General features: G+C 35.7%; 1 protein-coding gene across 2 annotated transcripts in view; it reads right to left on the bottom strand.

Moving 5' to 3' along the window:
- Window positions 1-4,449: 4,449 nt before the first annotated feature.
- Window positions 4,450-14,329, bottom strand: part of LOC114314782 (putative apyrase 6) — a 33,748-nt gene continuing 23,868 nt past the window's right edge. For both annotated transcript variants that reach the window (XM_028261269.2, XM_082894400.1), the window contains 4 exons: window positions 5,866-6,057; window positions 5,660-5,757; window positions 5,323-5,519; window positions 4,450-5,117 (listed from right to left, as the gene is read on the bottom strand). In XM_028261269.2, the coding sequence (XP_028117070.2) occupies window positions 4,847-5,117; window positions 5,323-5,519; window positions 5,660-5,757; window positions 5,866-6,057 (758 nt within the window). In that variant the 3' untranslated portion in view covers window positions 4,450-4,846. The remainder of the gene's footprint in view (window positions 5,118-5,322; window positions 5,520-5,659; window positions 5,758-5,865; window positions 6,058-14,329) is intronic.

Below are 14,329 nucleotides of genomic sequence, written 5' to 3'. Positions count from 1 at the left end.
CTAAGTTCAAAGGGACAACTAAGTTATGTATGGCTCGCTAGAAATCACCAAGGGATTAAAATTCTCTATCCATTTCTATGGGAGAGTGATATCTGCAACATGTGTTGTATGCAGAGGTCTAAGGATAAGTTTTTCTTTTAATGATTACTTATATCTTGATTTAGGCATAAAAATCAAGAAGAGTATAAGGAGATACTCACAATAAGAATCACTTATATAAGTGTCGAACTGGGGCCGGTTCTAAGAGAATGAATAGGCTAAATTCTCTAGAAGCACTCATGAAAACCAAGAGCGTTCAAGGCCAAAATGAACACAACAGTGAGAACCACGATGTGTTAGAAGATATTTTGTGTGAAATCTATTGTCTTGGCTTACACAAACGGCTAAACAATTCAAGGCATCGCATCCATTGGTTAGCTAGTAAGTCCAATAGGTTATCACTAAAGAAGGGTCAAGGCCGAGAGCTACCTATCCTGATGCAAGATATTTTCGATTTATACTCTTTTGACAAATTTTGCATATTTTTGCATTTCTGTTGTCATCAAATTCCATTCATGTGGAGGATTGTTTGAAATGGTTTTGGAAAAATCTGGAAAACATAATTTTTTCTCAACTTTGGTTTAATTTTTAGGTGGGACCCATGCACCAAAGTTGACAGGTCTAAGTGGTAACGCGTTCTATGTCGCGTTGTGATTCACGTAGTATATTTGGTTATTCAAAACCATTATCGAGTGAATAGAAAATTGAAACCAAAGTGAGCTCCATGGACATGAAATTTTTGGTGAAAATTTCTTAAGGTTTGAAAAATGGCTTGTCCCACATTGATTTGGTTGGAAACTTTGAGTGGGTTTATAAGGCATGGGATTAGAACTTGAGGTAGGCCCCAAGGGGCACCCAAGTTTTGTAGAGAGGGAGTTTATGGGCAAAGTGGGTTAGACCCATTGAACCCAAAATAAACACACACGCGCCGCCACCACCGGTCGGGCGGGCTGGGCTTTGGTGTGTGGTTGGGTTGGGCTTGTCCGACCCAATACCTATCTTTTTGGACAAAAAATATTTGAATTTTATTTTCTAAAATTAAATTCTAATTTTTTGGAATTTGAATTTCGAAAATTAATTTCAAAATGGGCTCCATTTTATTTTCCCCATCCGGACAGATTCAAATTTGTTTCACCCGGGCAGATTTTAAATATGTTTAAATTTCAAACCCAAACAGTTTATTTGTTGAAACAGTGCCTTGCCTATTTAATTCAAACCATACATGTTCAAACAGGTTTGAACCTATTTAATTCAAAATTAACAGCCACCACTCCATCTATATAAAGGCAGTCCCTCATTTGGATATTCACTCCAATTTTTCGTCCTTAAATCTGCTACTACTTTCTGCATTTTGCTGCATTTAATTTTCTGTGAGAAAGAGTGTAAAACACTTGGTATGTTCGTTGTGTGAATAAATTGTAGTGCTGCATTTATTTATTGTTGATCATTTTATCCTGAGAGATAGACGTCCGCAAATCTGGAAGCACCGTGGAGAGGACGAATCTGTCTTAAGGACACAATGTTAAACACTGGACTTGATCAAAAGTTTGTTCAAGAAATTAATCAAGTAAGTTGTTAATTTATTTTTCTGTTTTATTATTATTTGTTTAAATTAGATTTTAATTTTGTTTTTCTAACAAAATAAAAATCTGTTTTTATTTATTTATTCTTATTTATTGGTTTGGTCTTTGTAATCAAATAATCTCTCTCATTTTCTTTTCTTTTCTTTTTTTTGTATTCTATTTGTAGTTTAGTACACAAACAGAATTTATTTATTTAAATACAGTGAAAATTGTCTAGCATGATGCTTTGGCCTTTGGAACGATCTCTGCATTTTGGTGAATCTAATTTTCTCTGAGAAAGATTTAAATAAAAATCTGTAGTTTAGCCTTTGGAACGATCTTTGGAAGGAAATTAGTACTGTCAAAAGTATTGATCATACCAAAAGGAGATGAGCGTAGAACAGGTTCACATGGTCATATGTTCAAAAAGATCTATTTGACAGCGTAACTTATGAGTCTATTATGCAGCGATTTCAGAAAAATGAAAATTCATCGCGGACAATTGTAAAGTACAAATATTTACTTGTTTTTGTTGAGGTAATAGTGTCAATATCCCAATTTTGTTTTATCTGTAATTTGTCTAGTTTGGGTTACTTTTGTCAACGTAATTGAAAATACATTAAATTTACAATCTATCATATGAATGTTACTGTTATGTGATTGTGTAGAACTAAAAATATAATATAAGGACATTAATAATGCTCTGCTAAATGAACTCGTTGAACGAAATTGTTAAATACGCCACTTCTGTAAGCCTTATAAAGTTTGTTTCAATAAGAAGACGATGACTAACAAGATGGAATTTAAAATTTTCAATTCTTCTTTTAATGGTTAAGATTTGCTTAGAGGTCGAGTGGTAATGGAGTCCAACTTATGTAAAAGCACCACTCTTGTATCCACACACATTTCTTTTTCCTTGATCGGTTTCTTGAGGGCTATGGCTGCATCTCTACTTGTTTGATTCATACTAAGCCTCTGTTTAGGAAGTGGGCTGATTTTTTGACTTTTTGACTATTTTAATCTGGACTAAAAAGTTTAGTTTGAAAAGGATTTTTTGACTTTTTTTATGAGAGAATAGTATAATGATTATGGATTGGATGTGATGTTTTGTTTATTGTAGCTAAAATAACCTATTATGTTTTTTATGGCTAAAATAACCAAAAAAACTCTTGCCAAACGGAGCCTAATGTATTAGATTAACACAATACATTATATGATATTTAAAATTTGAGATCCAAATTTAGTCATAGTAACATTATTAAAATTGTTAATAAAAAAAATTTATTCAAATTCTTATCTTATATTTATTTATTATTATTATTATTTTTTTTTTCTATCCAATCTAATTAAGAAAATGGGAATAGGAAAAAGAAAAACATATTTTTATGATTATGATGCGAGTAACAGTTCCAGTATACCCACATCATTTTATATAAAAATAAATAAAATCTGTAAAATGTTTTATATAGTAAAAATTTTCATTCTACGCACACAAAATAAAAAATAGTAAAACAATAAAAAATTGAGGCTTGACTAATGCCCAACCCTTGCCAATACCATAATAGTTCAATGGCATCCAATTGTCTGATTTAATTACTCTCAAGTTGGGTTTAAACGAAAGGATTCCTAAGGAGAATAGAATTTCATTATTAGTAATAAAATTTTCGATAATGCTACGTAGTTCAAATTTTGTGGCTCAACAGTGGCTCAAATGGCCAAAACGACGTCATTTTGAGTACAGAACAACATAAAAATAGCCAAAACGACGTCGTTTTGCCCATTTGAGCCACTTTTGAGCCACAAAATTTGAGTTATGAGACATTTTTCTAAAATTTTTGAGTTGATGTTATTCAATCGTTTAGTTTTGTAAAGAATTCTCAATGAAAAAAACAATAAAATTGGACATATTGGCCCAATTATTATTTTTTTTCTTTTAACGATGTGTTTTGATAATAAATTTGGAAAGAGCAAATAAAATGAAAATAAATTAAAAAAATAAAAAAAAATTTATATTTCATTCACATTTTTCTCATATTCTCTTTTCATTTTCAAATCTCTACCTAAATTCATAATTTTGGTTAGGAGATTTAAAAAGGAATTTGAAAAGAAAAAGAAAAAAAAATAGGTGAAAAGTGAATAAAATATACTTACATTTTACTTAGTTTCACATACTTTTTTCCTTTGCCTTTTCAAATCTCTTCCTAAATCTTCAAACTAAACACAGCGTAAAACATTTTTCTAACAATGCAAGTTTTAAAAATGAGAATTTAATTCCTCCTTAATTTGGGAATATAACTCTTGCTGAAATAAATAATAAGAAATCATTTCTTTTTTTGGGTGAGTAAGAAATCATTTCTTATTCCTATCCGTGTCAAACACCTGAAATCATGAGACCATAATCACATTTAAATTTTCCCTCAAAATTACAACCATCCAAAATTTGTCAACAATATCGTTTGAGCTTTCATTTTGTGACCCATGCTAATACCACATGCATCTGCACTCTCTCTCTCTCTCTCTCTCTCCCCCCCCCCCCCCCCCCTTTGTGTCTTCTCTCTCTTGATTTTATCAAGGTAGATGTTAGATTAGATGGTGAACGGTGAACATCAAAGAAAAATCACCACAGTAACTTTAGTTTCTTGTAGAACAATTTTGTTGACAAATCTTTATAGGCGATTGAAATTTTTTCCAAAACAATTGACCCCAATAGAATAACCAAAGTATGAACAAAATTGGACTCAATTTCATGTTACAAAAAGTACATGAATGATATAACAACAAACAAAAATCCGCGCCTTCTCTCTTTCTTTATCAATATCGACCCAACAACATTTCTGGAGAAAACAGATGACTAGAAACAAACCTTTTTCCCTTTTTTTCTCTGTTGAGTAACAATTAAAACATCCAAAACAAACAACATACAGTCCTCCCTCTCTCTAATCCTTTTGCAGCATGTGCACTGCACACTCTACACATCCTAACCCTGTTTATAGTTTTGACAATGTGAACACCCTTACATCAATAATTCCCATTAAATATAAATCATAATTTAATCTTTCTTTTTTACATCAATGGCCTCCAAAGAGTCATTCTACTCTACCCTCTATCCTGCAACCCCATTAGGTACCGTGGGTCTCACTGTGAGGGGTCAACCTTCTAAGTAGAAGCAGTAAGCTTATTTGGTGCATTCCTATGGCAAAACCAGGAAAATGGGCATTGGGTGCCTCTCAAAGAAGCTCCTATGACTATCTACTGACACGTGTAACTATATACTTTCCTTTTTCTAGATCATAGATTGTCTTCACCTGGGGCTTCCTCCACTTTGTAAAAGACCATGCACTAAAGATCAATACAATGAAGATAGCAAATAAAGCAATCAGTGTCGATGAATCATTGCTAACTACAGTGGCAATCCAGTTGGGATGTTCTGTGTTCAAGTTATCCGCACTCTGTAAGATGAATGCGCCCAATGCCCAATCGAGTGGGATATCTCCCACCTGATTAGCGAACCCAATCCTGCTTGGAAGTCAGTCCAATCATTGCAAATACATACACAATCACACAAACAGAGGAAAAAAAAAAAAAAAAGCTCATAACACACAAAACCCTAGCCTGAGATAGTGGGTGTTAAATCTTATTATTAGCTTTTTTAATACAGAGAAGCACACATCAATGAGGATATTCATGCAAGAGGGTAGTGGAAAGAGTAAGAAAAGAATACCTCTCATCATCCAAAGCAATTCCAAGACTGTCATGGAGTAAGGCCACTATATATGCTGAAGAGAAGCAATAACGCAGCAAATCATCCTCCTCAAGCGAGTCATATTTCATCCTCAACTTTGGCCAATCCTCTTCGCAGAATTGTTGACCAGCCGTCATCAGACCAGATATAAATTTCCTTGGGGCCAGCCCAAAGAACTACTCAAAGCAAGGAAAAACCAAAAGGTTAAAATATACACATCATATATATATATGACATGCTTTATGGTGGTACGAAGAAGTAACAATCTTAGGAAGTATAAAACTGGTGACTTCTTAGGTAAGACAGAACATAAAACCTTAGATGTATAGAAAAAATTTTCTGTGGTTAAAAACTTTCCCTGAAGCTTGGGTATAAATGTTGATCCTATATAGCAGTGCTGGTAGGAGCATTGTTCTGCGTCTCACATGAAAAGTATTTTCATCAGTTACTTTCAACAGGCAATGAAGGGAAACTCCCTGATTGCAAAACATGATATGGTGTTTCTGATAGAATCCAAATTACCTTTTCCTTTTTGCAACAGCATTAAAGCAGCAGATCTGCACTCTGAGAAGTTACCTTTGGGTAGCACAGCAGATAGGTATTTACTCTTTTCAGCCATGGAACTATGCGAAACAGTCCAAGACTTTGCATCATGTGAATATCCACTAGGAGTACAAGGATCTATTGATTTTTTTGTCTGAACAGATTCAGTAGCTGCATTAATGGAAATACAATAAAGAATTTCTCAAGAAACATCTTATTTAATTCTTCAAGCCATATGATTATATGCCCCGTATGAACACACAGATGAAAGAAAGATTCATATAACAAAATTTGGAAGTGAAAAAAAGTCCATTTGAAGAATCAATTTAACCACACAATTAACTACAAACAATGCGATATCAATAGAATGTCAACAGATACCCAATCAAGTCAATTATATGTAATTTTAAATATACTAATAAAAGATAAAAACAACACTATCGTCGTAATCATCTACTGACCATACCAACTTCCTAATAAATGCAATAAAAGGTAAGTCAAGTGGCTAGCATAATCCTTAAAGCTAATATACAATACATCTACTTAGCATCTGCTCAAACACCCTCTAGGCAAGAACAAAACTACATTAAACAAACCAAAATGTTTTAACAGGGTGTCTGTTTTGCCTTACATAGTATTGCCCAGCAGCATCAGTCCTTTTATAGTATGGCCCAGCAGCTCCAGCCCCCTGGACAAGATCAGGGTCACTACAAAATGTAAATCCCCTAACGATTCACATTTTGGAACCCACATTTCGAAACATAGTACACTTATGTTCCAAGATAGTGAATTTTGCTATCGAAAGTGATCTCAATTTTATTTTCCTATTTATATCCTTAGGAGAATAAAAGATCAAATATAATGAACTAATATCTAAAAGTTGAATTTTGGCAGAACAAAATGTAAACAAGTTGGGCCATAATGCTCATAGATTTGTGTTTTACATTATTAATTTAAAAAACAACATACTAGATTGCATTAGATGTAATTAATTGTTAATTTCTCTCATGTTTAGAAGTATTGTAAGTTCTAATTGTGTGATATATGTAAGCCTGCCTACTCTTATCGTATCACATTTTAGTACATGTGGAGTAGTACCTGTCTGGTTTCTAATACAAGAGTGGCCCACATTCTAGGAATAGCATTTTTTTTTTAATAATTAAAGTAAAACCTATATTAAACCTATATTACATATTGGCCCTGTTTGGGAATAGGCAATTTTAGTTGACTATTTGGTTTTTTAAGAAAATATGTGCAAAAAAGTAAAGAGAGTGATGTGATGGAGTGTTTTGTTTTATTGGCTATTTTAGCCTGGGATGGGCTATTATAATTTATAGCCCATAGCCCATCCCAAATTCAGGATTTAAGACAATATTTATAGATTCACGGAAGAATATGGCAGACCTTCAGAACAGTCAAAAAAGAGGATAGCAGGCAAATGAAGAGAATGCAATTGCAAGCCATCTTTACATATTACAAGGAAATTCAATAGCAGAATATGTATTGTTAGAATTTTCCATCTTTACCTTCACCTACTCCACTACACACTCCACTTCACCTACCTCTACTCCACTACACACTCCACTTCACCTAACCCACTATCACCTCCACTACACCTACTACCACATTACCTTCACCTACTCCACTACACACTCCACTTCACCTACCTCTACTCCACTACACACTCCACTTCACCTAACCCACTATCACCTCCACTACACCTACTACCACATTTTCTTCTATATATAGATTGTATAGGAATTGTAATTAATGAATCTTGTAATCTATCAATCAAGACATCAATCAATAATACATAAATTTTTACATGGTATCAGAGCAAGGTTAAGAATTTAATATTTTTTCGCTTCACCGGCGGGCGGCAACCTCGCCTTGGCCGCCCGCCGGACCTCAACCTAGTCCGCTAGAATTGTCTACTACATACCTACCTCCTCATCATATCTTCATAACATCTCATTCTCTCTCGGCATCATAGTAGCCGTGATACTGCTCATACTTCTGGACAGCGGAGAGAACATCGTCTTTCTCGATCTTTCCGCCGACGCCGGTGGCGAGATCCAAGGCTCCGGCTTTCGACATCACTCTCCCCAAATAGTCCATAGCAGCTTCTCCACCGGAAAGATACTCCTAACAGCAGCGGAAAAAAGGTGTTTCCCTCAGCCAAACAAGGCTCAATAGCTGTGGTCCTCATCAAAATACGTGTAATTGCTACTCCTGAACTTGGTTTCCCTATCCTTGCTAACAAGCTTCTCAAATGCTTCCGGGCCATGTTCTTCTATGTACTTCTCAGCAGCAGTTAGAATGTCATCTGGCTTACTGAAGATGTCCTTCTTCCTTGGGACATACTAGACGTTAACAGTCTGCTGTGGGTTAAGAAAGAAAGGCCTCAAATAATGCTCATAAACATATGCAGCACCACTGATACTCTTTATGATGGTGGATATTTCAATGCCATTACAACACAGCACCTTGAAATTTATTTTATTTTATTTTCTTATCTCTCTTTCTGACCATTACAACACAGCACCAGCACACTTGTTCCCACCTTTCATCATGGTCTCCACTTTCTTTTTCTTTTTTTATATTTATTTTAATCCATCTTTTTGAAAACAAAACCAATATCACTTTTTTTAATTCCTTAATTTATTTTAATAACATGAGTGGCCTCTCTTTTCCACTATCTCCCTCTTTTTCTACACAATATTTTTGTACCACCGCCCACTCCATGATTTCCATATTAATATTATTATTATTATTATTATTATTATTATTATTATTATTATTATTATTATTTTCACAAAAAAAAAAAAAAAAATTCATTCCAGTTGATTTTTCTGCCTTACCACACCTACCATTCGAGTTTGCCAAACACACTTATTTTATTCATGTCAGGATCAACCCCGATCATAATTTTACACGAAAAAAAAAAAAAAAAAAAAAAAAAAAAAAAAAACCACCATAACACACCCAACACCCACAGTGGGATTTTTCTTCTCTACTCTGCTGCAGATCTCTTCTTCTTTCCTCCGTCCTGGGCGGCCCTTGACGGTGCTGCCTCCGTGTTTCCTACGCCGCCGAGCACGTTCACTCCTCCATACTCCTCCACTGCAGCATACGGCGGACCTCCAAATCGGAACATCACAGTGGCCTTCCGCTTCAGCTCCTTATTTTCTGCTTTCAGCACACTTATCTCTGCTCGCGCATCCTTATACATGCGTTGGAGCAGAGCCAGCTGGGAATTTAAATGCTGCACCTCATTTGTCCTACTCTGCAGCCGGTTCGACAAATTTGTGACCGCCGTCATGGTTTCCACGCATGACTTCAGAGTATACTGATTAGCCTCAATATCAGTTTGCACCGCCATTTTTTGCTCCACCGACCGCATCGGAAAGTTCAATGGAGCAAAACCAGAGGTGTTTGGTTGAGGTTCACTGGTCACCGCACCAGTTATTTCTCTTGTGGGCTCGTTCAGTTCTGGAAAGAGCGTGAGCAGGTTCTGGGTAGCTGGACGGGAAGAAGAGGCCATGTTTTTGGGTTGCTAAGTGTTTCAGCGAAATAGCAATTTCAGACTGGTAATGTTCGGAAGGGTTGGTGACAGAATGGCAACAAAGTGTTCCACAGTTTCTCTCTCCGCAGAGGCAGAGTTTTTTCAGCGAAGGGTTGGTTTCAGAGGTTTCAGAATGGTATGCCTCAGCCTCAGCCTTCGTCTTGGTTAAATAGCCGAGGCAGCCACGCGTATCGCGCGCCTCTTGCCGCCCGACAAACTGGCACGCCTTTTCATGGCACATCTTTTGACAAAGTGGACACGCCTTTTGATGGCACGCCTTTTGATGAATTGGGCACGCCTTTTGATGGCACGCCTTTTGATGAATTGGGCACGCCTTTTGATGGCACGCTTTTTGACAAAATTGGGCACATCTTTTGAGGGTGCAACTTTTTAAGAGTCCGACAAGACTCTGTAAACTGTCCCGACATTGATTCCGGTTAGTTTTTACAAGTGTCCGACAAGACTCTGTAAACTGTCCCGACATTGATTCCGGTTAGCTCCTTTATGGGTCCGACAAGACTCTGTAAACTGTCCCGACATTGATTCCGGTTAGCTCCTTTATGGGTCCGACAAGACTCTGTAAACTGTCCCGACATTGATTCCGGTTAGTTTCTACAAGGGTCCAGCAAGACTCCGTAAACTGTCACAACATTGTCTTCTACAACGGTCCGACATGACCCCATAAACTGTCTTCTACATCGGTCTGACACCACCATACAGTGTCCTCTACAACGTTATGACACCCCATACAGTGTCTTCACCAACGGTCTGACACGACCATACAGTGTCTCCTATCCTTTTTTATTTTTATGTATTTTCTTGTTTTGTTACTCTCTCCAAACTCAAGTTGGTTAGTTTCTCTCCTCCTTGAGTTTGCGGGGGGCTGTTAGAATTTTCCATCTTTACCTTCACCTACTCCACTACACACTCCACTTCACCTACCTCTACTCCACTACACACTCCACTTCACCTAACCCACTATCACCTCCACTACACCTACTACCACATTACCTTCACCTACTCCACTACACACTCCACTTCACCTACCTCTACTCCACTACACACTCCACTTCACCTAACCCACTATCACCTCCACTACACCTACTACCACATTTTCTTCTATATATAGATTGTATAGGAATTGTAATTAATGAATCTTGTAATCTATTAATCAAGACATCAATCAATAATACATAAATTTTTACATGTATTAACAACCAGATCCTCAGAGTCAAAGTGCCACAAAAAGTTCGAAGGCAGGGTAGCCTTAAATATAGCAACAAATCATTGCTCAAAACTTTGTCTAAACATTATTCCTGAACTACTGCACAACTCAAACCAGGATATAAGAAATATGCTAGGGCCTGTTCCGATGACCCTGCACATTGAATTGCACCGTTTTTTTTCTTTTTTTTGCAACTATTAAATTGTGAATGTGGCCATTGAAAACATGACATTGCATTTTAATCCTAGAAGTAATTCTACTACCACTAGCTGTGCAAACAGGTCCCATTTTCTTCAAGGGTCCCCTTTGTATATTTCACAAACTTGTTCCTTACAAAAGCAACAAAAAATAAAAATGGAGCTGTTCAATTTCCAAAAAAAATCCAAACAAACCCTTGAATCATTTTCTAATTAAAATCCCAATTTGCCGTTTGTCAGAATGTCCTAATAGACCAACTTGAAGAAATAGGGCATACTTCATCAAATCAAACTGGATCATTAATGCTGGGAAACCCCTTCAAATGATGAGGAATAACATTGTCTTGTATCACATTATACAGGTTAAAGTGGAATTACATCAAGAAATATTCACAGTAAAGAATGGACTGAAAGGTAAACAGAAGGAAGCTAGACTAAGGTGTTACCACCTACTAGAACAGAAGAATTACGTGTCTCATTCTAGGATTGACGAGAAGAGGAAAAGGAAAGCCCCAAACCACAAGACATAGTATCCTTGCGCAACTAGAATGATGAGGAAACAGACTTACATGACACTCCTTGTAGACACAAATTTTAAAACATGAAGTGTTTCAACACATTTCAAAATTTATGTTACAAATGTCCACTGTTTAGTTTTTGGACTAAACAGTGTTGATTATTTGAATAGCAGGTTCTTATTTCCGATCTGTATTTCAGATCGTTAATTACACATTTTATACAAATGAAACCTCCGATTAATGAAGAACAAAATAAACAACAAAAGACAATTTAAAAAAAAGAAATATTTTATTAAGATTGTTATGGGTTTTGAACCCTCGAATACAAAATACAGTTTGGGTTTGGAACCCTTTACCTATTCATCGCCATTAGCGTAGGCTCTTGAGTTCTCTAAGCTTCTCTTCTTCTTTCTTGTAACGATTTGTTTAGCTCTCAATTTCTTTCTCTCTCTCTCTTCTTTTCCACTTATGATTTTTCTGATCCCCCGGTCTTGTGTGATGGTCCTCATATTTATGGAGGGCCATCAGGTGATAGGAACGCTTCATCTTCATTTTGAATTTCAAATTGAATGATATTTGAATTTCAAATTGAATGATAACGCTATTTAAATTTTGAATAATAGCGCTATCTGATTAATCGTATATCTGATTAACCGAATTGATCTTTGGGGTTTCATCCTGTGTGATGTCTTTGCTGTAGGCTCTACAGGTGTCATTTTTTCGTAGGCTCCACGTGTCATTTGAGCATCTTGAATAACGTCGTTAAGATACGACGTTGTTTTATTTATATACCTCAACGGAGCAAATTAATCATTTTGGGAAGTGATTGCCTACAACAATCTTATTGTAGGCTCTATGTGTGTCATTGACTGTATTTGAAATTTAAACATAAATTTGGTTTAAAATTTATGTGCCAACAAATGCCCCTCGTGACTTGCACAAGTGAATTTTTTTTAACTGTGCGAGTCACGACAATTTGGCACTTTTATGTGGATGATCTTTAGGTCTTGGATGGGATTATTTCCTAGCCTTTTTTTTTTTTTTTTTTAAATAAAGGGTTAATTGCCCTTTATAGTCCATGGGCCATTTACTTCTGTTGCATGGGTCCTTTTTGTGGACTTGAAATTTTTTTTTTTTTAAGGGTCATGAGTAAGGTCCAAGATTTAATTGGACGTTTCCTTTTGTGGACCTCCAACTTGCCACCAAATTTTTTTTTTTTTAAGGCTATAATGGACCTTTCCTTTTCTAGGCCACCATTTTAATTGGGCCTTTTCTTTTGTGGGCCTCCAAATTGCCACTATTTTTTTTTTGCAGTAAATTGTTTTCTAGGCCATCATGGATTTTTCTAAACCATCATGGACCTTTTCTTTTCTAGGCCACCATTTTTTTAAATTGGGCCTTTTCTTTTGTGGGCCTCCAACTTGTCACCATTTTTTTTACAGCAGATTTTTTTCTAGGCCATCATGGATTTTTCTAGACCATCCTGGACTTTTCTTTTTTTAGGCCACCATTTTTAATGGGCCCTTTTCTTTTGTGGGCCTCCAACTTGCCACTATATATATATATTTTTTTTTTTTTTTTTGCAGTAAATTGTTTTCTAGGCCATCATGGATTTTTCTAAACCATCATGGACCTTTTCTTTGCTAGACCACCATTTTTTAATTGGGCCTTTTCTTTTGTGGGCCTCCAACTTGCCACCATTTTTTTTTACAGCAGATTTTTTCTAGGCCATCATGGATTTTTCTAGACCATCATGGACTTTTCCTTTTCTAGGCCACCATTTTTTAATGGGCCATTTTCTTTTGTGGGCCTCCAACTTGCCACTTATTATTTTTAGGATTTTTTTTTACAGCAAATATATATATATCTATATATATTTTAGGAGTTTGTCTAAATGGAATAGGATGGATTGGCATTGGTAGGATTTCTAAGCCAACACAAACTCTTACTTAGTATTTCAAATCCTACCTAAACTCTTGCTTGTTTGAAGTATTTTAGGAGAACACTACCTCCTTTCTTAAGCAAGAATTTTTTGCTTTATATAACACCTATTCATATATTTTTTCCTGCAGCCCCTTTTTTTCCCTACAGATTTTTTGTTTTCCAGAAAAATTCCAGCAACTTTCCAGCCATTATCTTTCTTCTTTTTCCAACAAAGTTGTTCTTCTTATACTTTAAAGAAGATACAAAAGAATCTCTTCAAACTCCTTTAAATCAGGTATGCTTTCTTTTCCATAAAATATTTTCTTTCAGCATGTATATCACCATGTGATGGCCCTTCCCAAAAATTTTTACTAGACCCTAAGTCCACAAATTCTGGACTGCTTTAAAGGATATAAATTTGTGTCCGTTAATTATAAAGGGGTTTATGGCCTCCAGCAAAATTTATGACAAAATTTTTCCTCTGCTAAGGTAAATTTATGGCCTCCAGCAAAATTTTAAGGGACAATTTGTGGACCAGAAATAATTCTGGACTGCTTTGATTACAAATTTATGGCCTCCCAACGCTAATTAACGATTCTTCAAAACCATTCTTCACGTTTTACTAGACCCTAAGTCCAAGTAGTCCCAACAAAGACCCTTCTTGAAAGGATGAATAACCTACTGCCTTCTTTCATAACAAAAGCTGTAGCCTCTTTTCTTTTTATTATTTTTTTTATTTTTACTTGTACAAAAAACCCTGCTGCCTTTCAAGCAGATTTTTTTACTAGCCCAAAGACCCTTTTTTTTTGTAACAGTTTAATCTGCTCTCTTTTATTTACCTTCCAACAGAAATTCTCCTCTCCATGAACCTTTTTATAACCCATGAAAATTTCCATGAACCTTTTTATAACCCATATGAACCTTGTGTATAACCTGCTGCCTTTCAAGCAGATTTTTTTTTTTTTTTTCGTAGCCTTTTCGTAGCCCAAAGACCCTTTTTTTTGTCACAATTTAA

The sequence above is a fragment of the Camellia sinensis genome, chromosome 11, assembly GCF_055761805.1.
Source record: "Camellia sinensis isolate YWXY chromosome 11, ASM5576180v1, whole genome shotgun sequence".
Classification (NCBI taxonomy): Eukaryota; Viridiplantae; Streptophyta; class Magnoliopsida; order Ericales; family Theaceae; genus Camellia; species Camellia sinensis.
The sequence above is the reverse complement of the archived record's forward strand: the minus strand, read 5'-3'. Positions and strand labels throughout refer to the sequence as shown.